Source organism: Bos indicus x Bos taurus, chromosome 6 (assembly GCF_003369695.1).
Source record: "Bos indicus x Bos taurus breed Angus x Brahman F1 hybrid chromosome 6, Bos_hybrid_MaternalHap_v2.0, whole genome shotgun sequence".
In the NCBI taxonomy this organism is placed as follows: Eukaryota; Metazoa; Chordata; class Mammalia; order Artiodactyla; family Bovidae; genus Bos; species Bos indicus x Bos taurus.
In genome coordinates this window covers 87,249,522-87,276,918 of record NC_040081.1, presented here as the reverse complement: position 1 = coordinate 87,276,918, position 27,397 = coordinate 87,249,522, and the positions used below count along the sequence as shown (strand labels likewise).

Here is a 27,397-nt window from a genome sequence, read left to right as displayed (position 1 = left end):
CTGCAAGTAAGTTCCTCGAAGGATAAAGCATGACGAAAAAGCATTCTGTGATTATGTCAGTAAGAGGACCAGAGCACACTCCCTCTCTTAAAGACTCTCCATGCGCTTAGGATATTAAAGTCCCTATGTATTTCTGAAACAAAGAAACCCATTTCATTTTCTTCATATGAGCATTTTACAAACTGTCAGAGAATTCTTTTTTTTTTTTTTGGTAAAACATTTAACATTCCAGGACATACTTTGGGAAACTTTGTATATTGGAAGAAACTTATTAATAAGAACTCAACTTATTTAGAATCCAAGAAATATAAACCTTATTATATACTCTCAAATTAATGTTTGTCAGAATGAGGGTCATGAACTCATTGGGTTGTGAAATCAATGAAGTGGATCCTAAGCAGTATGTGGGAAACAAAGTAAAACAAATAGGATAGAAAATATCAGGGTTGCATGCAGTAAGCACTGAATCATGAAAAATTTTACTGGGGCACAGTGTAGAATACATTTCTTTCCATGATCATGGCCAAGAACATCTAAAGCCACTCCTTTTATGAAAGTCGCATGAATTGCTCATTATGCAGGAATTATGATGATAACAAATGCTTGAACTGTATGAAATTAACTGTAATTCCATGGGCAACTAAAAAAACTAGCTATTACTTAAAATTAGGTAATTTTAGAGCTGAATTATCTCGTAGAGGGAAAACCAAAATAGAATTTTAGTGATTTGTCAAGGTCAGACAGCTGTTAGCTTGGCCTAGAACACAGAGTTTCTGATTTGTACACTAATATTCTTTTACTTGTCAGGATGTGTGGTGTGTGTGTGTGTGTGTGTGTGTGTGTGTGTATGCCCATGCGCTCATTCGTGTCTAATTCTTTGCAACCCCATGAACTGTAGTCAACCAGGCTCCTCTGTCCACGGGATTTTCCTGGCAAGAATACTGGAGTGGGTTGCCATTTCCTCCTTCAGGGGATGTTCCCAACCCAGGGATCAAACCCATGTCTCCTGGGTCTCTGGCATTGCAGGTGGATTCTTTACTGCTAAGCTACTAGGGAAGCCCCAGTTGTCAACATAAATCGACATAATTTTTATTTATAGAACATGAGATTATTTCTTTTTAATAAGTAAGAAAAATAGGCACAGAATTCAGCAAATCATTCCCAGACAGTAAGTCAATGATAGGTTACAAAAATGCTTACGGCTTTAATTGAAGGAAAAATGTAATTTAGAGATACTTTAGTGCTGCAGTCTAATTATAATTCAAAGCTAATCACTAACTAATTAACCCATTACTGGTGGGGCCATTCAGTTGTTTGGTTTCTCACTTGAACGTGTGAGTGTTCTGTATCTATGATTCTGAGAAGACTTAGATAACACAGCAGTAAACACAAACCCCTCCATGTGTAAGCTAAAGATGCAAGCTTTAAATAATGAATTTGAAGTATTCCCTCTAAACGCACACCATGTTTTCTGAAAAGAAAAGGAACTATGACTTATCGAAGCATTCCTTAGCAAAACACCCAGTAACTTCTACACTTTATTTTAGACAGGTCTCTGTGAGACTCCTTCCAGTGGAAGTCTTGAAAATTATACCTAAATTTGTGCCTATTCATTCTTCTCTCATGGTCTGAGCTGGGGAGGGAGTGTCACAAATCGGTCAGTAGAAGTTGGAAATATTTCCTTTTCCACCTCTCTTGCTCCCTGGAAAGCGCCCATGAGAGTCTGCCCTAGGATTCCTAGGGCCTGTCCCTGGATTCCAGCAAACCCTTCTCAACTCTCTGGAGCTCAGGTTGGCGCTATCTCCTCCCAGAAAGATCCGGGCCACAAAGGGCAGAAATCATTTGATAACTTAATCTTGGTGAGAGGAAGAGACGCCTAGGCCTGTGTACTCCAGTGATAAACGGAAGCACCCGGGTGACTCAAGGAACAGACATGGCAACGTTTAAAATTAATACAAACTAATAAGGCGTAAACAAGAACTGAACGCGGGTAGGAACCATCCCCACCAAACGTGGTAGGGAGCTGGTGTGCGGAGGGGAGACTTCTGAGTTGTGACAACCTGGAGGTTCTGGGGCGGGGGCGGGGTGGAGGGAGTTCTCCCCGGGAGGCCCGGCTGGGAAAGCAGGCAGGGTAGCAGGAGGTGAATTTCCTAAAGCCCAGGACCGAGCCTGGGACCCTCCCGATTCCTAGAATGAACTCAAAGCCGGTCCCTCTAGGGGGGGCCAGCAGCTCCCCTGGGATCGCCACCTCTCCTCCGCCCCGTCGCGGGGAAGGAGAAGATCCCGGGATGGGGAAGGGTGCGGGCGGTAAACCCCGGCCACTCAAGCGCCCCCCTCCCCCTCGCCCTGCCTCCCCACCCGGCCCCCGTGCGGCTTCAAAGCCCGACCCTGCCTGGGGCCGGCCGCGGGCACCGACCGTCCTCCCCACGCCTCCCCGCGCCTGCAGCGCCCGCCCCGGGCCGTCCCGGCGGGCGCGCGGGAGGCGCGGGCCCGGGCCCGGGCCCCGCGTGACGTGGGCGCCGCGGCGGGAGGGGCCGCCCGGGCGCGGGTCGAGGGGGGGCTCCGGCCGACTTATTAGCGCCCCGCGGGTCGCCGGCAGCGAGCAGACAACCGCTCAGCGAGCCACGGGAGCCGGCGAGCGGCCCACTCCTCCCACTCCTCCGCCTGCCTCCTCCCCTCCGGCTTCTCCCGCCCCCACCTCGGAGCGAGCCGCGGAGGCGCCCTCTCCCTGCCTCTTTCTCCCGCTCTCGCTCGCTCGTCCGTCTCTCTCGCTAATACTTCCCCCTGCCGTGCTCCCGGGGACCCAAGCATTCTCAGCGCTAACCTTAGGGACCCACGGTGCGCGAAAAGCCTAGAAAAAAGCCGCTGCGGACAGAGATAGTTGGAAGCCCCTCGTCTCTCCCCCCCGCCTCTGCCGGCGCAGCCCGTGCCCGGCTCGCAGCACCTTCTCTCCTGAACACTCTGTTTGGGAGGACGGGGTGAGAAGGTGAAGTGGAAAGAACTGCAGAGCAGAGGGGGCCAGGCTCAGAGCTCAAATTTCATTTTCATTGAAGCCAAGCACGGAAGATCAGTTTTTGTTTTTGTTTTTTTTTTTTAATTCTGCCTTTTTTTTTTTTTTTTTTCCTTTTTTCCAAGAAACTTACTTTGGGGGGGAAGGTTTTGCTCTGGGCATTTGCTTTGCCCAGCAGTTGAAAAGTGAACTCGACTCGTGATGGTTCTCCTGTCACTTTGGTTGATAGCAGCCGCTCTGGTAGAGGTTAAGACTTCAGCTGATGGACAAGTAAGTGGAAAATAATAACAATAAAAAACTCAAACCCAACCTTTTCCCCGAAACAGTTCCTCCCCCTCTTTCCCCTCCTCTCTCTCCTCCTCCCCCCTCCCACCCTTTCTCTGTTATCTGGTGCCTTCACGGTCGGTGTTTTTCGAGGGCTGGGCGCAGCGTGCGGGGCTTTTGGGGGTGGAGGGGGTTACATCGCATGGGAGCCCAGGCTTGTCACCGCTCGGGCTTCACTTTGCGGCATTCGGAACAATTCCCGGTGACCCGACTGCAGTCAATCCGCATCCTCGCCGGGCCATCTGGGTTTCCCTTTTCCGGAGGGCAGTGTGGGCGCTTGAATGAAGTTCTGGACGCTGGGTCCAGGATCCCAGGGCTCCGACTGCGGCAGCCGGAGTCGAGTTCGCGGGGCTTTCTCTCCTGCTCACTGACTCACAGCTTTTTTCGGGCAGCCGGAGGCGGGGGTTTCAGGAAATCCTTGGGCCGGACAGAGAGCGATCCAGTAGACACGTGTCCTGGGAGTACCGCGGCCGGGCTGGGGTTTGACAGTTGGGGAGGGGGGCCCCCGGGGACGTTTCCTGCCCTGCGTTTTCCTGGGCAGAGAGGCTGGAGGCGCCGGCTGCTCTTCTCCCCTCCCCCTCTGCACAACTCCTCCTCTTTTTAAAGCGAAGTTGAGTGCTGCTCTGTTTCTTTTCGGCCCAGCCCCCACCCTTTGGAGCCTCAAGGTGAAGCCCGATGCTCTCAGAAGAGTCCTTGAGAAGGCTCGGCGGGACGAGCCGAGCCCTGTGTAGTCAGTCACAGCAGCGCAGGGCCGCTGGGGCTCTGGGTACAGAATTTCTCCCTGAGTTTTTGTAGCGTCTCTTGGTCTGCTTGGTCTGACCATAGGGTGAAAAAGTAAGAGACTCGTTCTACTTGCTGCCTGACCTCAAATCTGATCAATCAGGATTTAGACTTCTGTTTTGCACGTATAAATTCGGAGACTTTCTTTTCTACTCCTGACCCAATATATGGAGTTTTCCAAAGAGAATATTGAGTGTCAGGATTTATTTTTGCTGGCTTCGTAAATGTTAGAAGTTAAAACGAGCAAACGACACCCTGTCCCAAATTGCTGTTGCATTGGCTCGTGCTCCCCGTCACAGGAACCTTCTACAAACCGGGGTGCAGCGGTTAGGCACCAATCCCAGTCTCCGGCGTCGCCTGATTAGTCAGCTCCTGAAAAGCATTAATAGTAGAAATAAAACGCATGAGGTGATAAGATGAAACCCAGTAACTGTTTCTTTTTCTTACTTTCCCCCCTCCTTTCCAGGCTGGTAATGAAGAAATGGTGCAAATAGGTAAGCCTTATTCTCAGATGTCACTCTTATCTTCGTAGGGAATGAAGTAAGCTAAAGCAAAATATTGTTTCTGAAATTTCTCCCATTGATGGTTAAAGAAGTAATTGGTGGTCCAGGAACATTTCTATTCTTCTCTTCCTCTTTACAGAGGAGGGAGTCACTTTCCTCAGGCTGAATTGTAGTGATGTAAAAATTGTCCTGCAGTTGGGCTTTTCAGGTGTCAATTTATTATCTGTCTTTGGACAAGCCACTGGTAGGTACTTTAAAGGTGATGGAGGGACTAGAAGAAGATTCAGAGATAAATCAAATGAAATCAACTTCTGTAAGGTTAGGTGGAACACATTTGATTAGAAGAGAAATCAAGTGTAAGAATGCTACAAAGAAGAGAAAAATAAAGTACAGATGATGGAAAGTTTTCTCTTAAATTTTTTTCCAGCTTTGAATAATCCCTCTGATGACTTTTATACCATCTGCTTAAAAATCATTCTACTATTGTGTAATATATGTTAGGCCTTTTGCAGAAAACATCTAAAACCTCAGTATTGCCTGATGATAAAGGACTTATTCCCATTTTATGGGTGAGGAGACTGAGGCTCACAGAGTGTGTTGTAAAATGTCCCTTCAAAGTACATGATCTTTTTTTGAAGCTGTTTATAATAATATATTTGTTCTGAATTCAGAGACTGAAAGTCATCTGTCAAGAAGCTGGGCTTCAGTCTTTTCATACATATTTAACTTGAGTTACTTTAAAAGGTAATTTTCTTTTTGGCACAGTAGTCTGTATATTCTGTGTTTGTCAAGTGATACTGTAAAGTCATCTTTTAGATGAAAAGTTTTTATTACTGCAGACTTAGTTACAAATTGTTGCCTATGTGCTGTGTGCCAGGCACAGTGCTAATTGCTTTATGTGCCTTATGTCATCTATTTGTCACAACTGCACTAGGAGGTAGGGACACATTTGTGCCTATTTTAGATTTGAAGGAAATAAGCTTGAGAGGTTATACAGCAACCTGCTATAGTGCATAGTGGAGAGCTGGGGGACTCCAGAGGTGTAAACTAAATGGAGGCGCCCCAAGATCCAGGCCCAGAGGCATCTGTGTGTAGCCGCCTGTCATCCTGTGTCACAGTGCTCCCTTCCTACTCAGTGCCTGGCATTGTTGGAACTCCTCCCCAAGCTTAGACCTTCGCAGGAAGAGGAGAACAGATGGGAGGAGACGGACTGAGAACTGCATTGAAAATACGATGTCTATGAAGAGACATTTGTTATTTGTAGTTGATAGCATTCAGCCATCAACAAGTTATCTTTTTAAAGAAGGATTTTTTCCTTTCTAACCAGTCTTCAAGCAAATAGGGAAAAGAAAGCTGTCTTACTTTTTATGTCTTAAGCATTTGATTACTTAAATGTCCTAGCATTTCAATATGTAAATTAAAAAACTATTTTAAGATTACTCATTCTATAAGGAATAAAATATATTGCTTTGATTAAATTTTCAGATAGACTCAGCATGTTCATATGTAAGAGGGCCTGGTTGAGACAGTGGTCCAATCCTTTAGCCAACAGAAACTACTTTGGTAGCTCTTGTCCTCAGGGAAGAAAGGAGTACAGGTCTGCTTTATTTTGATAAGAGGGAGATGAGTAACAGCACAGAAGAGAAGAGGTCAGGGCACTCTTAGGTTGTGTTGCTGGAGATTTATTTTCTCCTCTGCAAGTTTATTTGCTCTCAGCAAGTGCCTCTGCTTTATGAGATTTCTCTCTTTGATTATTATCAGTTTTACTTACCATTTTCAAATTGAGTTGAAGGGAAGACATATAGATGAAAGTAGACTTGACTCATGAATCCTGTGCTAGCAAAAGTGTATCATTTGGCTTTGGGTTATAATCATTTGTGTTTTCTTAAGAGGGATATAAAATTTTATTTGTAAAATATATTTAAAAAATGTGATGTGCAGTAATGAGATTTCATTCTCCTATCCCTGTGCATCAAGGGATTGCTAACCTGGAGGTTTGGTAAAGCGTACTTTTCTACATATAATTAAGTAATTTTTTTCTAATAATTGATTGAAAGTAGTTTTGAACAACTTATTAGGAAAGACTAATAAGGTTAGAAAAATTAATGAATTTATATTTATTGATCTACAAATTGGTTAGGTAAAATTCCATGTTTCAGAACAATTTGTGAATGTCTCAGGAAGAGTAAATATAAATTAATAACAGACCACAAATTGTTAGGAAGCTAAATTTTAAAAATACTTACTATATACACACACACACACACACACACACAGGTGGTGAATATAAGCGTACACTTTGCTGATTCTTCATGAAGGGGACACTTCTAGGTGACCAGCACCTGGATCAATAAGATCATTACTAGTGATTTGTGTCACTTTCCTAGCAGGATCCCCATATGAAAGGTGACTTCTAATAGGATAGATTAATTTAGCCAGTTTTTAGATGCTTTTTATAAACAAAAATAATGTACACTTTTTAATATTTGCCTTAGGAAACCAATTTAAAAAATATATATCTGATGTGCTTCAATCCCTTAGACTAGGAAGGCTTTTACTTAGTTGGGGAGAGAGCAGTCTGTGATGGGGGCAGGTTGGAGTATATACAGCTGTCACCCATGAAGTGTGGAGAAGGGCAGTCTGTGATAGGGGAAAATTGAGTGTATACAGATGTCACCCATGAAATGTGGAGAGGGCAGTCTTTGGTGGGGGCAGGTTGGAGTGTATACAGATGTCATCCATTAAGTGTGGAGTAGGAGATATGGCTTCTTTACTTTTTTTCCCACGCAATGGAAATGAGGTATGGTATGAGGGAAAGTATGTTTGGCTCTCAGGAAAACAGGCAAATGAGTTTTGATCTGTCTAGTTATCTTCTCTTTCATTCACCAGAGAGGAGCTGTCTACTTGGTGGTATAGTCACTAAGTCGTGTCCGACTCTTTGCGACCTCAAGGACTATAGCCCGCCAGGCTGCTCTGTCGATGGGATTTTCCAGGCAAGAATACTAGAGTGGGTTGCTGTGCCTTTCTTCAGAGGATCTTCCTGACCTAGGAACAGAGCCTTCATCTCCTGCATTCTTTACTGCTGAGCCACCAGGGAAGCCTCATCTACCTGTCTACACCCATGCATACATGCATACAGAGTATATGTGTGCTCAGTCGCTCAGTCATGTCTGACTTTTTGTGACCCTTTGGGCTGTAGCCCACCAGGCTCTTCTGCTCATGGAATTTTTCAGGCAAGAATACTGGAGTGGATTGCCATTTCCTCTTCCAGAGGATCTTCCCGACACAGGGATCGAACCCGTGTTCTCCTGCATTGCAGGCAGATTCTTTACCATTGAGCCATCAGGGAAGCCCATACACAGTATATACATACATCCATATATACCCATACATACATACATCCACATATATGCACACATACATACATCCACATACATACACACACATACGTTTGTGCACACACATACATATAGGTGCATATGTAAATGTGTGTGCACTGTGTATACATGTGTAAATGTGTTTCATGAGATAGGTAGCATGTTCTGTGACATACCAAGGAACTCTCATTTCTGACTCAGACTATGACCTTGGTAGGTTGCCTAGGGTAATTGTGAGTAGCTTGCTGGCTGGCCTGATGGGATAAGGAGGTTTGCTCTGTGACACATGTGGCTTAGGAAATAATCATGCTGCTGCTGCTGCTGCTAAGTCGCTTCAGTCGTGTCTGACTCTGTGCGACCCCATAGATGGCAGCCCACCAGGCTTCCCCATCCCTGAGATTCTCCAGGCAAGAACACTGGAGTGGGTTGCCATTTCCTTCTCCAATGAAAAGTGAAAAGTGAAAGTGAAGTTGTTCAGTCATGTCCCAACTGTATCGACCCCATGGACTGCAGCCTACCAGGCTCCTCCGTCCATGGGATTTTCCAGACAAAAGTACTAGAGTGGGGTGCCATTGCCTTCTCTGAGGAAATAATCATAGTTCTTTATAAATTGGAGAATCTGAAAAAGAATTCTCTGAGTCCTTTTGTTTCATAAACCACAGCTTTGAGATCACTTGAGTATCATCAGAGGGAAAACTACTGTGAGGCTTTGGTGTTCAGCCACCTTCCCTCTCCCCCTATCCCATCCCACCCCGTCCCCTGCTCTTGGAATTGAGACATGTCAATCTTTTTCTGCCCTATTACTGTTTCCAGTTTCAAATTCCATTGCATTTCATTCTTAACTAAATGAAGTTGCTAATCTTATACTCTCAGATATCTGGTTTCCTGAGAAATAATTTTTCATTATTTATAGGTACTCATTTCAAGGTGAAGTATAGAATAAGTGTTTCCACTGATGTAGACCTTGAGAGAGCAAAGACTGTCTTGACGACTGCTGTGTCTATCTCCTGCCCGTAAACAGGGCTTGGTACCTTGTGACTCTCAAATATCTGTTGTCCAGTGCATAGATCTAGTAACCAGGTTATTAGCACTTTAGGATTTGCCTGTGTTCTGGTTTTCTTAAAATATTCTTGTTCTGTGCTCCTTTCCAGGTTTAATTGATCCCTAGGAAAATGAGGATAGAGACAATGGATGTACAATTAATCATTCTGTGTTATCAAGGCTCCTTGTGACTTCCTTTTTCATTCCACAAAGCCAAGGACTTAGGCTTACTGGTTTTTTATGTTTTTGTGTTTGTGTTCCACAAGTATTTGTCAAATTGAATCAAATTATGTGCAAGTTTGAAATGTCTGCTAATTTTGCCCTGAAATCTATTTGAGATAACTTGCCATGTTTCTGGCATCAGTGGAAATAAGATAAGCAATGATTGTAATCTGTCAATCTAGTTTGCCAGCAGCAACACTCAAAATGTGGTCTAAAGGAAGTTTAAAGTGATCCCTTGTAAAATTTAGAACTTCAGCCACCTAAGCCATTGCTCTTCTCTGTAACTAAAGATCATACACTTGACTTTACTGATTTAGCTCCTGTCCCACCATTGAGCACCATAATGATCTAAGTTAAGTGCTTTAAGTGTCTTGTGTAAAGATGTTATTAGATGCAGTATGCTACCTATCACTGGCAACTTACTGCTCTTTAGCTGAACTGTTTCTTCCCCATACGTCACTGTTTTCTTTTGTCGTTGTACCATATAATCATGATATTGCTCAGAAATGTTATGAAATCTCCAGGGTCACCTCTGTTTCCAGGATGATTATCTTTAAGCACTCTTTGCTTATGGGTAGCCAACCCAGATTACCTTGGAAATCCATCAGGGACAGTTCCAAATTGCCTGCTGAAATCATGAGTGGTTGGACTCATGCTTGGGCTGGATCTATTGACAGTGAGGACTTGAATGGAATCCCAGTGCTTCCTCAAAAAGGATTGCTATTATCAGAATTTGGGGAACTCTCATCTTACACTTCCTCTAATAAGAGATCGGCTTTTACTTTTAAGCTGTACTACTTCTATTCTATTCTAAGTTGTTGAATTGTGCTTTGTAATTAATCAGTTATGGTTCTGATTATAAATGCTTTACATGTGCCCCTTGTGGTTATCTTCTTTTTCTGTATTCCCCAGGTTTTAGACAATCATTCCAGATATCAAGCTCTTGTTATAACTTAGAATACTCTTGTTCAGTCTTCTTTTAATACACAGATTGTGGGATTTTTTTGTATACCTGTTTTTGTTTTCTTTAATATTTTAGTATAATTTTCCATATCATTACAAACCCCTTGTAAGCATCATTCAGTTCAGTTCAGTTCAGTTCAGTTGCTCAGTCATGTCTGACTCTTTGCGACCCTATGAATCACAGCACGCCAGGCCTCCCTGTCCATCACCAGCTCCCAGAGTTCATGCAAACTCATGTCCGTCGAGACGGTGATACCATCCAGCCATCTCATCCTCTGTTGTCCCCTTCTCCTCCTGCCCCCAATCCCTCCCAGCATCAGGGTCTTTTCCAATGAGTCAACTCTTCGCATGAGGTGGCCAAAGTATTGGAGTTTCAGCCTCAGCATCAGTCCTTCCAATGAACACCCAGGACTGATCTCCTTTAGGATGGACTGGTTGGATCTCCTTGCAGTCCAAGGGACTCTCAAGAGTCTTCTCCAACACCACAGTTCAAAAGCATCAATTCTTCGGCCCTCAGCTTTCTTCACAGTCCAATTTTCACGTCCATACATGACCACTGGAAAAACCATAGCCTTGACTAGAGGGACCTTTGTTGGCAAAGTAATGTCCCTGCTTTTGAACATGCTATCTAGGTTGGTCATAACTTTCCTTCCAAGGAGTAAGCGTCTTTTAATTTCATGGCTGCAATCACCATCTGCAGTGATTTTGGAGCCCCCAAAAATAAAGTCTGACACTGTTCCCACTGTTTCCCCATCTATTAATTAACCTTAATTTACGTGATCGTTTCCCTAACGGCCTCCACCTTCTTATGATAATGAATGTTGCCGCGCAGTGTTGCATGTAGATTATTGTTCACGTTTCCAATGACTAGTTCTGGAGAGAGTCCTAGAAGCTGATTCCTGAGTAAAACCAAATTAACAGGGTGCATTTTGACAAGTGACTTTTGAAGAAGTTTCTAAGACCCGAATTCTGACTAGCAATATATAGGAAAGTGTTGATTTAAAATATTTTAATTTTAGATTTGGTTCTGCTCTTCTTGATGTTTGAACATAATTTTTAAGTATCTGGTTATTAGTCTCTGAAAGATGCAATGAATTAATCATTTTTTAAGTTATCAAGTACATCCAAATGTGAACCATTATGGAGAAGGGAAAGGCTACCCACACCAGTATTCTGGCCTGGAGGATTCCATGAACAGTATAGTCCATGGGGTTGCAAAGAGTTAGACACGACTCAGCGATTTTCACTTTCACTTTCATATTATAAAAAGGTTTTGTAATTTTATCAGTACTGGAGGACGACTTGTCCAACTCCTAGAACAGAATTTGAGAGATGTATGTTCTTTACAATGCCTAGTAAAGAGCGGGAAGTTTCCTAGCTTAGGAATCTCTGTTCCCACATGTAATTGATCCATCCTAATTTTCTGAATATGTTTACACATTTTGCTGACTCACTGTAAAGCCCTAGGAGAGATTTGTGGTAAAGTGTCAGTATCTTGTGTATAAAAATGAGTGCCACAAATTCAGCATGATGAATCTTTTTGGAATTTAGAACAAATTGTGAGAAGCATGAAATAGTCTTGTTCTCAAAGTGACTGATAAAACAAAAAAAATATTTAGGAAACTTCTAGAAAGTAAAGGAGGATTAAACATATAGATCTTCAAATATTTGGATGATAAATCACATTGCCGAGAATTTTTTAAATACTTAATACATATATTTTTGTATGTGCTAATGCACACAAATAAAGATAAAAGAATGATTGAAATGATTATTCATGTTAATTTGCATTCTCTTTATTTTACATGTAAAATCCTTTCTTTTTTACAAGTAGAGTCCATTCCTTAATCTAAAATCTAACTAGTGTATGGATTTGTTGGTCAGTCGCTCAGTCGTGTCCAACTTTTTGTGACCCCATGGACTGCAACACGCCAGGCTTCCCTGTCCTTCATCATCTCCCAGAACTTGTTCAAACTCATTTCCATTGATTCAGTGATTCTCAGAGATGATCCAACCATCTCATTCTCTGCCATCCCCTTCTCTTCCTGCCTTCAATCTTTCCCAGTATCAGGGTCTTTTCTAATGAATGGGCTTTTTGTATCAGGTGGCCAAAGTATTGCAGCTTCAGCTTTAGCATCAGTCCTTCTGATGAATATTTAGGATTGATTTCCTTTAGGATTGACTGGTTTCATCTCTTTGCAGTCCAAGGGACTCTCGAGAGTCTTCTTTTAGAGGACCGACTAATATTCATTTCCTTTCCTCTGTCAAATGGTCAGTGGCACAGATGCTTTTCACTTTGTCGTTTAAAATCCTGACTGTACCACTTTCTAGCTTATGACCTTAACCTGAAAAAGTGTCTTTGTCTTGTATGTGACAGAAGTATTCTATTTCATAGAGTTTTAATGGATTCATATAATGCTGCCACGTGGTGAGCCAGCTAGAATAATACATATTATTATTACCTATTACCTGTGGGTATGTCTTAGTCTTGTGCTTTTTAAAAAACAGTTTTACTCAGGGAGAGCTGCCTCACACTAGTCCCTACATTTCTTTTTTTGTTTTTTTTTGTTCAAGTTTTATATTTTCATATTTATTTATTTATTTTTTTAAATAATTTTTAACATTTTTAAATTTCGGGTATACACATGCTACATTTCTTTTTTTTTTTTTTGTCCCTACATTTCTGATAGGTCTGCCCACCACCATGGCTTTCCAAGTACCTTAATTTAGTGTGTCATGGACTTGTATGCTATCCAGCCACTCAACTTACCATGTGACAGCTCTTTAAGAGTTCTATTTTCATGTATTAGCTTCATGTTGGCATTTCAACATAGTGTTGCTTAACTCATTGGAATATAGTAGTAGAGGGAGGAGTTGGATAAGGAATAGTGCAGAAACAGTTATTCCATGTGGATTCCACACCAAGTATATTTTGTATATACTGGACATAATTCTTTCTTCATTTCACTTTATTTATCGATATCCCTTTTTTCCATTTCACTGAGCAAAAGTTTCTATATTAATCATAACTCCTTGGGATGCAAAAAACAGGAACCCAGTTGATAGTGGTTAAGGAAAACAAAATTGATCAGATATTCAAAGTCAGGTATAGCTGGATTTAGGTCTCAAATAATGTCAAAAATCAATCTCTCTCTCACCCCATTCCTCCTTTGCCTCTCCTTCTATCCTTCTCCCCGTCCCTTTTCTCCTTTCCTCTCTTCCTTCTCTCTTTCTTTCTCTCTCATTTTTCCTTTGTGTTGGCTTTATTTCTCTAGTAGCATAAGACTGTGACCATCCAAGATCCAAGTTGTGGCAAAGACCATCACCAGCTACTCTGGGCTATCATCCTACCTTTCACCCTACTAGACAAGACACTTCTGTCCTGGCAGCTCCAGTAGTAGTTCCTGGTAGAGCTTTTATTTGCTACTCGGCTTGAGGCATATGTCGTTTTTTTATCATTAGGTGTGGAAAACCGTTCAGTGAATGTGTGTCCACCAGAGCTGCCCCTGTCACGACAGTCCACTCAGTTTCCTGATTTACATCCTAGCTACCTAAGCCTGAGCCCTCTCCTGAACCCCATGCTTGCAGACCCTTCACCACAGTATTACCTATTGACAGTCCTCCTCCTTGGGCATTGGCTCTAACATCCCAGAGAAAAGAAATGGAACAGTCAAAAAGAGTCTAAAATGTTATATCTTGGGATAGAGGGAATTGGGTTGCTGCTAAGACATGGAAAAGTTCCTTTTTTGTTGTCTTTACCAGTATTAATTAGATGTGCATGTGCCAGGCTCTTGCAAAAAAAAATAAAACACAACACCTTATTTTCAAGCCATGCCTAGTGCTCAGTGAGGCAAGTGCTCAGGTTAGCCTGCATTGAGCTGTTTCATTCTTGATGTATAGGGACTGAGAGTGGAGCGTGAGACAGTTAACCTGAGGGAAAACTGAGGTTCAATTAAAGATTAAAAGGGGATGGATGCTGGGAGTCACAAATGTCCAATAACACCACAGCTGTGAGGACTTCCAGCACCTTGATGGGAACTGGTGGCCGTGGCCAGCAGAGGAACGGACCCCCAAGATGTCTGTGTCTGAATTCCTGGAAGATGTAAATACATCACATGGCAAAGAGGGATTAAGTCTTCAGATGGAGTTAAGGTTGGTTATTTCATATCAGATGGTTTTTCGTACTTTTTGTCAAACCATGAACCAGACTATTTTAGATTTGGAAAAAATAATTACCACAAGTAACATTTCAGTGAAAACCTTTAAAGCTGCTATCCACATTTCTTATCTGTCATATTTTCCTCAGCCTTTGGCCCTGGGGATAAATGCTACTTTTCCTGGCTTTAAATTCTAGACTCAATATTAGTCTCTAAAAGTATTATCCATCAAAAAATTGTAAGACGTATGAGAAATATTAATTTTTAGAATGTCTGATAGTTCTCTTGTGTCTGTAAAGTTTCCAATGATGATAAACGTAACCAGTAAAAGTGCTTCTTAAAAACTGAGTTTGAAATGTTAAGATTTTGGCATTTGGGCTTCACTTAATAAAGTAAAGGAGCATCCCAGGTGATGCAGTGGTAAAGAATCCACCTGCAATGCAGGAGACACAGGAGATGGGGGTTTGATCCCTGGTTGGGAAGATCTCTTGGAGGAGGACATGGCAACCCGCCCCAGTATTCTTGCCTGAAGAATCCCATGGACAGAGGAGCCTATAGTCCTTGGAATCTCAAAGAGTTGGCCATGACTGAGTGACTGAGCACACGCACAGCACAGCACCAAAAGAAAAAACAAACTCTACTTGTTAGCTTGTTATTGATTATTTGATTATTTGAAGATGTAGCAAACAAAGAAAATAGTTGGATATATTTCTGTAAAATAGTTGTTCTTTTCGTAAAAGATCTCCTCTTACCTGATTTCATGTTCTGGAATGCGAAAGAATGTGCTGTTCTTTCCTAAATGGCTCTCTTGAACATAAACATTGTGCAATTGCAACAAATATTTATGAAAAAGCCAGATTTTTTAAAAAATGAGAAGAATTTTGAAGTTCACAAGTATTTGTTCTTTCTTAATAATGAGTATTAAAAAAAAGCAACCCCCCCAAGAGTTGTGAAAATAGGTTTGCAACTACACTAAAAGACATCAAAGCGTTTCTCTGCCTTGTGGCGATCACAGCTTAGAGGAGATGAAGTGAGGAAAAAGGAATTTGGCTGCATTCAGAAGTTCAGCCTGTTATCATGATTACTTTTTAATTGCCTTTGATAGAAGATGTGTCCCCATCTCTGTTGGTGTTTACAGCCTGGGTGAGGCCTCTGGCACGTGATGTCCTCTTAAGGTCCGCTCTTCACCCCACTCACATCTCTCTTGGAACAGCTGGCCCCTGTCATTTCTGATGAAATTCATTCTCTTACCCTTGGCTCAGGATTTGGAAATGTTGTTGTTGGAGCGGCTTCTTGAGCAAATCTTGAAAATGCTTATTTATTTCATTCTTGTGGCCAGATTGTTGCATGCTGAGAATTTATACCTGATAAAGGAAATTGCCTGTGTGACTACCTCTATAGTAGGGCAATCAGCCAATTCATGGGAGAGAATCCCAGTCTCTGACTTGGGTAATGGAGAATGGGTTTGTAGAGCCAGTCTGGACTTCAGGCCATTTGGTGTAATGGCGTTCAAGATCCCTCCTAACCACCAGAAACAATAGCTTGGGTTGGGAATGGAGAGGGGAGAGGCCCGAGGGCAGCTGGGACACAAGTGACTTCCTTCTTGTACAGCTCTAGCTGGATGAGGATAGTACCAGCAGCTAACTTTACATTTACTGGGATGTTCTTAGATGGACCAAGGCCTTTATGTGGTTTTATCTCTTCTTCCTATTTTACAGGTAACCTATCTGAGCCTTGTATTTTCGTAATTTGTTCGCAGGATGCCAAAGAGCACATCAGCTTGAAACCAGCATTCAAATGAAGTGCTTTTTGACTCCAGACTTTTCATATAGAACCGTCATATCCCACTTCCTTCTTTACTTGGGAACTAAAGCCACGTTGGGCTTCCCAGGTGGCACTAGTGGTAAAGAACCCACCTGAATGCAGGAAACATAAGAAACACGGATTCGATCCCTGAGTTGGGAAGATCCCCAGGAGAAGGACATGGCAGTCCACTCCAGTATTGTTGCCTTGAGAATCCCATGGACGGAGGAGCCTGGGAGGTTGCAGATCATAGGGTTGCAAAGAGTCAGACATGACTGAAACAACTTAGCATGCAAAGCCACATTGTATCAATCATAAGTATTCCAATATTCTGTGTGCCTGGGGTAGCTTTGGTTTTAATTAGATCAGCTAAAAATTGCTGTGATACATGAGAACCTTATTCTGCAGCCATTCTTGGTCCTAGCACTGTTGATCGTAGGCTTCTTTTCTCTTGCTGTTGTAGATTGTGGTCTTCGTAATGTGCTGGGGACATCTAGTCTCCTCTGGGAGACATTTATGTAGCGTCCTACAGCATATTTAGAAGGATACCAAGCTGCCTGTCCCCAGTTGTGAGTGCATGTGGCCAAATGTGTGAAGGCGTTAAGATGATCCCAAAGCCTGGGTCATGGGGTCCTGCTGTGAGAGCCCTCCCCCCAGGGATCCCCACTTCCAAAAATAGATGTTAATTTCTCTTTTCCCCCAAAACTGGTGTACACTGGGGATATTTAAACACATTTAACATCACCCTTCTGCCCCCAAAGTGCTTAAAATCTCTGAAAGGACATGACATCGGCATGTAACTTCTCACCCATAGGGATTTATTTTATAACTGTTGTGCAGACAATGTATGACAGAGCTAGGAAGCTTAGACCATGAAGTCTGTACTTTAAGGCAAGTAAGCAGGCAAGTTTTCCTGGAAAAGCTGGGGTTTGAGAAAGGCCGTGAGGCTTGGGTTAGATTTGAATAGATGGGTGGAAAGCAACAGACCTTTCAATCCTGAAAGGTCTCTAAAGGTAAGAGTGATTAATCAGTGGTGTGATTAAGGTGTAGGGAGCACATTAGCATGCTGCTGTAGGTAATATGGGAGATGAAATCAAAAAGAAGTTGGGGGCAGAATGCAGAGAGCCTTAAATGACGACTTAACTTTTTGATTCAGGCTAAATTACCTAACTTTGAGTTTCCGTTTCTTATGTGTGAAGTGAGAGGATTTGATTAGTCGATAGTATCCTAAGAAATTTTCAGATCTGACTTAGAAATAAAGATATCAGTTTTCTAATTAATCTTATCCTGAAATAATGATCAGTTAGTCGAAACTATTCAGGAAAAAATAACAGGGTAATATTAATACCTAACTTTTATTGAGCACTTACTAAGTGCTAGATCCTAATCACTTTGGATTAGGCCATTCAATTCTTAAAGCAAGTCTATGAATTAAAGTCTATTGCTCTAATTTTTTCAGGTGAGTGATGACATAAAAAGTCTTAGTGTCCAGAGTCACAATTAAACATATTCCTCTGTCCTGCGTGGTCTGAACATGTTGAGAAATAGCAGATCTGAAAACATGGTTAAAAGATCTCTTACAAAAGAGGCCAGGGTGGAGCACAAGGCTCTGCACGGGCAGGCAGTGGGCGAGCTGACAGGACACCTCACTCCATGTGAGTGTGTCAGGACTGCTGGGCTGAGACAGGGCCTGAACCGGGGTAGGGCGGCGTGAAGTGAAAGAGAACAGGGTCCTTATCAGAAAGGACAGGGTCCTTCCTTCCCAGGAAGAATGACGGTGAGGGCATGCTAAGCGTCACCAACTGCTTATTTTTCCCAGACTGGCTATTCACATCCATCATGCCTCTTCACTGGGGAATAGTGAGTTAAGGAGGGCAGAGAGGCCAGGATATTCAGAGAAAAATCTTCCCTTACAGAGAATGGGAGCAGGTGAAAGGCACTGCACCCCTACCTTAAGAAAACATGATGTTTTCTACTTGAGATACCTTAGTTGTAAGAAAGAGGCAAGGATGAGATGGTTTTTCAAGGTCTTGTTTATTTTTGACTGTGTGGTTATAATTCTATGAATATCCAAAGGGATTGCAGAGGAGGGGCTAATTTCCTGCCTCTGGTTCCTCAGTATGAGGGGGCTCTGTGTTTGCATTCCAGGAGATCTGTTTTAATGATTAGATACACTTTTGTTGTTGTTCTTAGTGGCTTAAAATGTAAGTTCAGGATATTGTGAATTGTTTGAATTTATAGGCCAGCAGACACTGTGAGAAATACCCCCACATTTTTGAGCAGATTCAGGCTACAGAGGTTTATGACAACTTGTGTGGTTTGCTGTCATTGATCACTTGATGATAATTACTGTTTGGGGAAAAGACACATTCTAATTTTTGGTGCTTCTTTAGGCTCAAGTTGCTCTCATTTATTCATTCGCAGATATTTATTGGGTGACTTTAGAGTCAGTTTTAGGCACTGGAGACCTATAGTAAGGAGAGCAGATACAAATTCCTACCCCCTGAAGCTTGGATGCTAGCAAGTATAAAGAAACAAGGGTTTTCATGGTGGCTCAGATGGTAAAGAATCCGCCTGCAATGCAGGAGTCCCTGGGTTGGGAAGATCCCTTGAGAAGGGAATGGAAACCCACTCCAATATTCTTGCCTGGAGAATTCCACAGACAGAGAATCCTGGTGGGCTATAGTCCATGAGGTTTCAAAGAGTCGGACATGACTGAGCGACTAAGCATGCACATTAAGAAGTGATCAAATGGACATACATAAAATATATAGTATGTGAGGTGGTGACAACTTTTATGGAGAAAAGTAACATGCAGAAGCAAGATAGTAATAAGACAGTTCCTGGGGTCAGGAAAGACAATGGCAGGGCCAAGTTTAAGTGAAGACCTGAAGGCATGGAGGGCTGAGCCATGCAGTTGTCGGGGAAGATATTTCGGCGGAGGAAATGGTGAGCACAGTGACCTTGAGATGTGAGAATTCCCAGTGCTGGACCTTTCAAGCCATTTTACTCTGAGCGAAATGAGTTTTGAGGAGAAGGGTGGCGTGGTCTTCCATTTGTATCCCTCTGGCTGTGGTTTGAGGACGACTTGTGAAGGGGAGCATGGTGGTCTGGACTAGGGTAGCAGTAGGGGAGGTGGTGAGCAGTCATAAGAGTCTGGATGTATTTTGAAGGTAGAGTCAATAAAATTTGTTAAAAGATTTTGTGTGTGGTGTGAGAAGAATTAAGGATGATTTAGTCGAGTTTTTGGTCCTTAGAGTAACTGGGAGGATGGAGTTGCCATCTACTGACATGGTGAAGAGGTGCAAGTTTGGGAGTAGGAAGGTTAGAAGTTTACTTTTGGATGTGTTGATGTGCCTAGTGACTATGCACAGGGAGAGGATCCAGGGGCAGTTGAATTGATGAGAGAAGAACTTATGTAGGAATCCTGGGCTGGAGATATACAATGGTGAATGCATTGGAATTCATGAGACAGAATGACTACACCACGTTAGGGAGGGTACATGGAGAAGAGAAGTCTGTGACCAGGTCGTGCAGCACTCCAGTGTGTATCAGTCATGAGAATAGAGGAATGTGAGAAGGGAGAATGAGAAGAGGAGACCACCGAGGGAAAGATGAGAACCAGTGGAGAATGGTGTTTTGGAAGCTAAAAAAAGGGGGTGTTTCTTAGGAAAGAGAAACAGCAAGTAAGAAGATGGAGTCTGGACCATCAGTTTTAGCACTGTGGAGTTACTAGTGACTTTGGCAAGAGCATGATTGGACTGGGTTCAAGAAAGAACAAGATTGGGAAGAGAAGATTCGAGAAATCTAATACCGTCAATTTTTCGGAAATGTTTTGCTATAAAGGGCAGTGAAGTAATAGGAAATTAGCTAGAGATGGATGTGGCATCAAGAAGGTTTTTGTGTGTTTGTTAAAGATGGGAAATATGGCAGTTTATTTATTTGCTGGTGGGGACAGTCTAGTGATGGGGGAAATTGATGAGGAAAGAAAAAGAGGACAGTTGCTAAAGCTGTCTTGCAAAGGCAAGAGGCGCTAGGTTGTGTACATGAAGGAAGGCTTTGCTCCTAAGTAAGATCACAGACAGTTCATCCATACTGGGGATAGGAGAGTGGGATGGACCAGGCATGCAGAAATGCCAGTGGGTTGTATCAAAATTCACTGCTTCTGAGTCAGGCTTGGGTAATTAGTGACTGCAATGTGGCTTTAGTGTGGCCCTGGCTCTCTGTGCTTATGGAACTTATGGCTCACACAAACCTTTACATGCCTATAACTGTGGCCCTTCAGCCATGCGGGATGACAGTTGTAGAGTTTTGCACTTTATTTTATTTATACTTTTTTGGCTACATCACAGGGATGTGGGATCTTAGTTCTCAGACCAGGGATCAAACTCATGCCCCTTGCATTGGAAGCTCAGACTCTTAACCACTGGACCACCAGGAAGTCCCTAGTTTTGCATTTTAAAATTGCACATGGGTAATATTTTAATAAGTAGCTAATTTACATTTAAGTTAAAATAGTTAAAACTTACAGAATCCTTTGGATTTAAATTTTAATCTCACTTAAACCTCTTCTATGACTTTAGAACTATTACTAACCTCTAGTTAACAACTGTGGAGAGGGCAATGGCACCCCACTCCAGTACTCTTGCCTGGAAAATCCCATGGACGGAGGAGCCTGGTAGGCTGCAGTCCACAGGGTCGCTAGGAGTCAGACAGGACCCAGCAACTTCACTTTCACTTTCACTTTCATGCATGGGAGAAGGAAATGGCAACCCACTCCAGTTCTTGCCTGGAGAATCCCAGGGATGGGAGAGCTGGGTGGGCTGCCGTCTGTGGGGTCGCACAGAGTCGGACACGACTGAAGCGATGCTGCAGCCGCCGCCGCTGCCGCAGCAGCCTCAGTTAACAATTGAGGAAGCTGAGCCTTTAGGAAAAAGAACTTGCTCAAGTTCACGTGTCGACTTGCTGCTTTTTGACACTATAATCTGTTCCTTGACCATACTCTATTGCTTTGTGGAAGTATTTGGTGCTGTGAAATGTATCATTTCTGAATGCAGTAAATTAACATTGGTTTGCATATGTGATTGTAGCATGAGATTACCGTTGATAACTTTGAGTTTTACCCACCCATCCCTTTATTTTTCTCCCCAAGACCTAGAATTTAAGAGCCTTTTACAAAGTTTTTGAAGCTGCAGTAGAGGAAAAATTGGTTGGTTGGCTGCAGATAGGCCATCATCATTCTTGTTTTCCTTTATAACTCAGGTGTTCAATTAGAAATTGCCAGCAAGATGTTCCCTCTATTCTGAATGAGTGTGATCTTCAGTGTCAAGGTGATCAGAATTGAAAATTTTCTTTGGCTCCTTGTTTGCTATGTGTCAGGCTTTCTAGGTCTGCTTTCTCATTTATAAACTAAGGGTAATAATACTTACCAACTGTGATTGTTGTAAGAATTAGAGAAGGTGTATTCCCCAGGACAAAGCACAGTGCCTGATATTTATTCTGTAATACATGGCAGGTGACTGGGTAGCTCCGTTGTCCGTTCCATTAACTACTGTCCTACGGGGTGGTAGCTTGAGGGAATATTAAATGCATCTTTTTCTTTAATTCCCACCTGGAAAATGACTCATTCAGAGTTTAATTTCAAAATTGTTTCTTGTGTGTACATTTTAGGAATGGTTTATTATTTAAAGTTGGAGAAGACAAAGCTCTATATAAACATATCATCTTTATTTTGAATAAAAGTTCAGAACATATTGTCTCACAGTGGAAAAATGGATTCACCCCAGAAAATCTAGGATGTATGGCTTACTGTCAGCATGAAACTCTGGGTATCCTCTTGGGTGTGGAGGAGACACCCTGCATTTTTCCTAAATTTTCTAGTTGTTCAGTTGCTTAATCCAGGCATCAGTATATTGTCTAGATTTTGGGTGTGTGAATTCCCTTCAATGGAGATGAGAAATCCATGCGTTAAAATGAAATGTTGTTCTTTCTTTCCCCGAAACAGTAAACCGATGGTTAAAGAAAGAGTTACAGCTGGAATCATTGGTGCGGCGAGATGCTCCTGGGCTGTGGATAGTTAAGTCAGAGTTGTGGATCAGCAGAGACAAAGCAAATGTTCTCCAGTTACCCGCGTTACTAACTCATACATAGTAAACACATCCTACTGATAAGAGTCCCTGGCGAGGACAAAGTCTTGTATGAGATGATACTGGGAATACTGAGATAAATGGGGAATTACTTATCCTCCAGGAATTAGTTTGGGGTTGGCTGTGTCAGTCCATTTCCAAGAGCCCAGTTCATCCCTTCCTGTGGAAACCTCCCCCTCCATCACCCTGTTTCTGTGACACTTGAGTTCATTCTCTCAAATTTCAAGTTCTTTCTCTCAGCCAGATTTTATGAAAGCATCTGTGCATACACCAACACCTATGCAGGTCTTCATGATGTAGAGAGACTGTAGAGAGGCAGGAATTGGGTTGCTTCTGCTCCCTGGAAGCAGGTTTCACTTTACTCTGTGATATGACCCTCCTCACTCCTTCTCTGCCTAGTGAATATGTACAGCTGTGTCACTTGCTGTATACACTTGATAAAAACAGGTATTATGTTTAAATGCACTGGTCATTATAAGTGGTGTAATGGTAACAAACATGCAGTCAAGGAATTTCCAGGTTGCAAAATACCTTCATTTGTCTTTTGGTACTTTACACGTTGTTTGAGTTATTTAAAAAGTAGGAAAATAATGAAAACTTACTGATTGTTGGGGCTTCTCTGGTAGCTCAGCTGGTAAAGAATCCAATGTGGATTCTGTGGAATCCAACCCAGATTCTGCAATGTGGGAGATCTGGGTTTGATCCCTGGGTTGGGAAGATCCCCTGGAGAAGGGAAGAGCTGCCCACTCCAGTATTCTGGCCTGGAGAATTCCAAGGACTGTATAGTTTGTGGGATCACAAAGAGTTGGACATGACTGAGTGACTTTCACTTCATGGGATTCCCTGGTGGCTCAGATGGTAGAGTCTGCCTGCAATGTGGAAGACCCTAGTTTGATCCCTGGGTCAGGAAGATACCCTGGAGAAGGAAATGGCAACCCACTCCAGTGTGGAAAATCACGTGGATGGAGGAGCTTGGTGGGCTACAGTCCATAGGGTCTCAAAGAGTTGGACATGACTGAGTGACTTCACCTTTCACAGTGATTTTATAAAACACTTTAAGAACATAGGTTGTAGATTCATTTATGGGTCCAATATGCTAATGTATTACATAAAATCATGAAGCTTCCATAGGTGAGGAATCTTTGTGAATCATATAATTTTTTTCATACTTACTTTGTCATACCTATAGGGCTAGTCTGAGGCTAGAATTATGAAGGTGGAGAACTTTTAAATCCATGCTCTTAGAGTTTCTTTTCCATGTGTTCTTTCTTCATTCTTGTTGCCCTGCTTGTTTCCTTTTGCCTTCAAAATTGTTTCTGTTAAGGAAGAAATGGTTCATTTAATGTGTTGTCTTTCCCAAGGATGTTTGCATTTCAGCTGACACAATACTCACATCTGGCGAAACTTGGCTAAACAGTTAAGTTCTAACTGTGCAATTCAATTAAACATGTGAGTGGCCACCCATGTTATAAAGTGGACCCTTAATATTGAATTTGTATTCCAATGAGGGTCTTCCCGTGTAAGGAGTATGGTGCAAAATAACAATGCTGTCTGCTCTTGACTAACCAGTACTTGTGTATTCAACTTATAGATCCTTTTTACTCCATTCTCCTCATTTGCTGAAAATGTTTTGTGATTTATGGGACACAAACATGATAAAGCAAAGGAAGTGTATGGGCTTTGGAGTGTGATGTGAAGATACAGCTGAGCTTCACAGTTATGTGACCTTGGACACACACCTCCTGAATCTCAGTTTCCTCACCTGTGAAGTATGCTTATTAGGGTTGGTATGGTGGAAAAATATGTATCAACTGCAGCACCATAAACTACAGTGTATAAATTACAGGCCAGTGGTAGATATAGTACAAAGTACATTGTATTTAATACACAAAACTATTGTGATAAGTATAAATTCTAGGATTCTTATAAGGAAAAAATTAAAGCAATTAGGGAAAATATCTTCTACATAGTAGCAACTTTGTTAAAAGTCTGTATCAGTTATTAATTATATCAATGATACATTAATTGAGTGTATGTCTTGGTTATAAGCAAGCTTGATACAATTTATGGAAAGTTATTTTATTCATATTCTCAAACACATAAATGAGATGAGTATTCACATGTAGTGAAATTTTTTAAAAATTAAAAAAAAATGATTAATTTAACACAGAGTTACCTAAATGTGTTTGAGAAATGATTTGAGTTCTCAAAACTTACTGCTTATGAGACAATTCAAGAATATATTTATTATGCAAGTTGAGGTGCAGTCTTGTGAGGTGGACCCTTGATGCCTGTGTTACATCTTCCTGTGTTCTCTTGTTACACAGGATTCTACAGTTCTGTTTTTTCACCCCACAGATTTACCAATAAAGAGACAGAGAGAGTATGAGCTGGTGACTCCTGTCAGCACGAATTTTGAAGGACACTATCTCTCCCATATTCTTTCTGCAAATCACAAAAAGAGGTCAACGAGGGACGTGTCTTCCAACTCTGAGCAATTGTTCTTTAACATCACGGCATTTGGAAGAGATTTTCATCTGCGACTAAAGCCCAACACTCAGCTGGTAGCTCCTGGTGCTGTTGTGGAATGGCATGAGGCATCTCCGGTGCCTGGGAATATAACCGACCCCATTAATGATCATCAGCCAGGAAGTACTTCGGAGAGAATCTGGAAAACCGAGCCTTTGCAGACCAACTGTGCTTATGTTGGTGACATCATGGACATTCCAGGAACTTCTGTTGCCATTAGCAACTGTGATGGTCTGGTAAGACTCCTTGCCTTTTGTGTCTGTGTGTTTGCAGGTGTTTGGGAGTGCAGCATGGCTTCAGCATGGTTTGGAAGGTAGAGGTGGAAAGAAAGCCTCATTATTATATTTCAAGTTCAGGAACAAGCATTAGAAAGCATTTCACTGTCAAAGATGTGTGCTTTGGCTTCATTTTGACATGAAGACATTAGTCTAAGAAACCAAAGACAACTACTTTAGCGTTGTTTGCTTATATGTCCACTTGCGTCACATTGGGAATTTTATTTCCTTACTTCTTTAAAATCATCCTGACAACTTTTTAAAGAAGCACAGATTCCTTCAAAATGATAGTATTTCCGTTCTTATGAGGAAACATTAGGTATTTTATTAAAGAAAATATTTAGAAAGCATTCTTTTGCACACTCCTCAGAATGCTGAAATGGGAAACAAGGTGCTTCTCTGTCAGAATTTGTTCAGATTGCATTAGTGTATGAACCTGAGGTGTAGTTCTCTCGCTATGGTGGCTTTACTTCATTTTCTCTTGCTTTTGAATGAAATACCTATATATTGTTATTCACTTTTGTGGTTGAGGCTAATAGTAACTGACCCTTCTTCACACACTCTGAGGATGTGAAATATTTTTGTCTTGCATCTCCAGATGTTATTTGAGAAGTGTGTCAATGTTTATGCCTCTTCCATTCATAATTGACTCCAAGCCTTTGTTCAAAAAGAGCAACCATTTTTCTTTCTGTGGTTGCCAGGCTGCTGTTTCTTGGGAGTTCACAGCTATTCTTTTTGTTTTGTCTCTCTTCTGGGAGTTCTCAAAACAATCCTTGTATTCCTTCTACCTTGGCTCGTCCCAAACAGTACCTTGAATCTTCTGCTGCTGCTGCTGTTAAGTCACGTTAGTCGTGTCCGACGCTGTGCGACCCTATAGATGGCAGCCCACCAGGCTCCCCTGTCCCTAGGATTCTCCAGGCAAGAACACTGGAGTGGGTTGCCATTTCCTTCTCCAATGCATGAGTGAAAAGTGAAAGTGAAGTTGTTCAGTCGTGTCTGACTCTTAGCGACCCCATGGACTGCAGCCTACCAGGCTCCTCCGCCCATGGGATTTTCCAGGCAAGAGTACTGGAGTGGGTCGCCAGTGCCTTCTCTGGAATCTTCTGCTACTGTCCTCTTAATGCATAAGCACAACCCAAAGGAGTTATGATGCCGTATTTTTTACTCAAGGCCTGTTGAGTTCATGGTTGCAGGCTTTATCTGGAGGTCTTGTACTGCCTCTAGATATTCTATAGGGCTTTAGAAGCCTGAACAGAAAACTGAAGAGAGCGTGTGTGGCAGGTCTCCTAGTTGGACCCTTTCAGTTTAAGATTCACAGCATCTCATTGGTGCTAGACCATGCTATGGGGCTTGAAGACACAAGGAATCTCTAAGATTCTTCTCATTCCACACAAATGTTTAATAGATCTGACTTAACTAAATTACTGACTAAAACAATAGAAAGAAAACATCTTCTAGAAGACAAAGTTTAAAATATTCACCAAGAGCTTGATTCAACAGTACTAGAGTATAAAAGGAAATAAATTCCATAAAAGGTACTATTTTATAATACTTCTAAGTATATTGAGTATAAAACTTAATTCAATGTTATTTTTAAGTTTTATTGCATAAGAAGATTATGTACTTTTTATCTCCCTGGTTAAGACTGAAGCTTGGGCTAGGAGATTTGAAACTTGAAAATCAGTTTAAGGAAGGCAAAAGGCAAGAAAATTATTTTAATAGTGAGTTTTTAAACCTGACTTAGCAATCAGTGTTTTTCTTACTGCACATGTCAAATGATCTAATCATAGATACAGAAATATAGGGCAATAGTTGTAAGGAAGAGGAAAATAGGTATACAGTATGAATATACATTAATTATTAGGATTGATTTCTCATTTTTAAGGTATGGTGTTAACTGTTGACATAGTGTGTCTTGTGTGCATGTGCACAACTCAACCAGTGTATTTATTTGTTCCATTCTTTGATCCTTTAATTAATTAAAACATATTTTTGAGAAGTCAATTCTGGGCAAGCGCTGTTCCAGGCATTGTGAAATGATGAATGGTCATGATTACCATTCTCATGGAGCTCAAAGAGGTTAAATTTGCCATAGATTTTAAGTGTCAAAATATCTGGTATACGTGTATGTGTATACACACACACACACACACATGCATACTAAAATTATGTTCAACTTAAAAAAGTTGTGATAAAGGGAAGTATCTTCTGGAGAGATTTTATGAATGGGGACAGAGTTTCTAACCAGGCATACATGGCTCAGGCCT

General features: G+C 41.9%; 1 protein-coding gene across 2 annotated transcripts in view; it reads left to right on the top strand.

Annotated features, from left to right (window-relative positions):
* The first annotated feature begins 2,608 nt into the window (after positions 1-2,608).
* ADAMTS3 (ADAM metallopeptidase with thrombospondin type 1 motif 3) overlaps positions 2,609-27,397 on the top strand; it is a 281,050-nt gene continuing 256,261 nt past the window's right edge. Inside the window, exons 1-3 of one of the 2 annotated variants that reach the window (XM_027544709.1) lie at positions 2,609-3,280; positions 4,581-4,608; positions 24,685-25,091. In XM_027544709.1, coding sequence (XP_027400510.1) covers positions 3,212-3,280; positions 4,581-4,608; positions 24,685-25,091 — 504 coding nt within the window. In that variant the 5' untranslated portion in view covers positions 2,609-3,211. Of the gene's footprint in view, positions 3,281-4,083; positions 4,169-4,580; positions 4,609-24,684; positions 25,092-27,397 lie in introns of those variants that run through there. The other variant, XM_027544710.1, reaches the window with a different exon arrangement.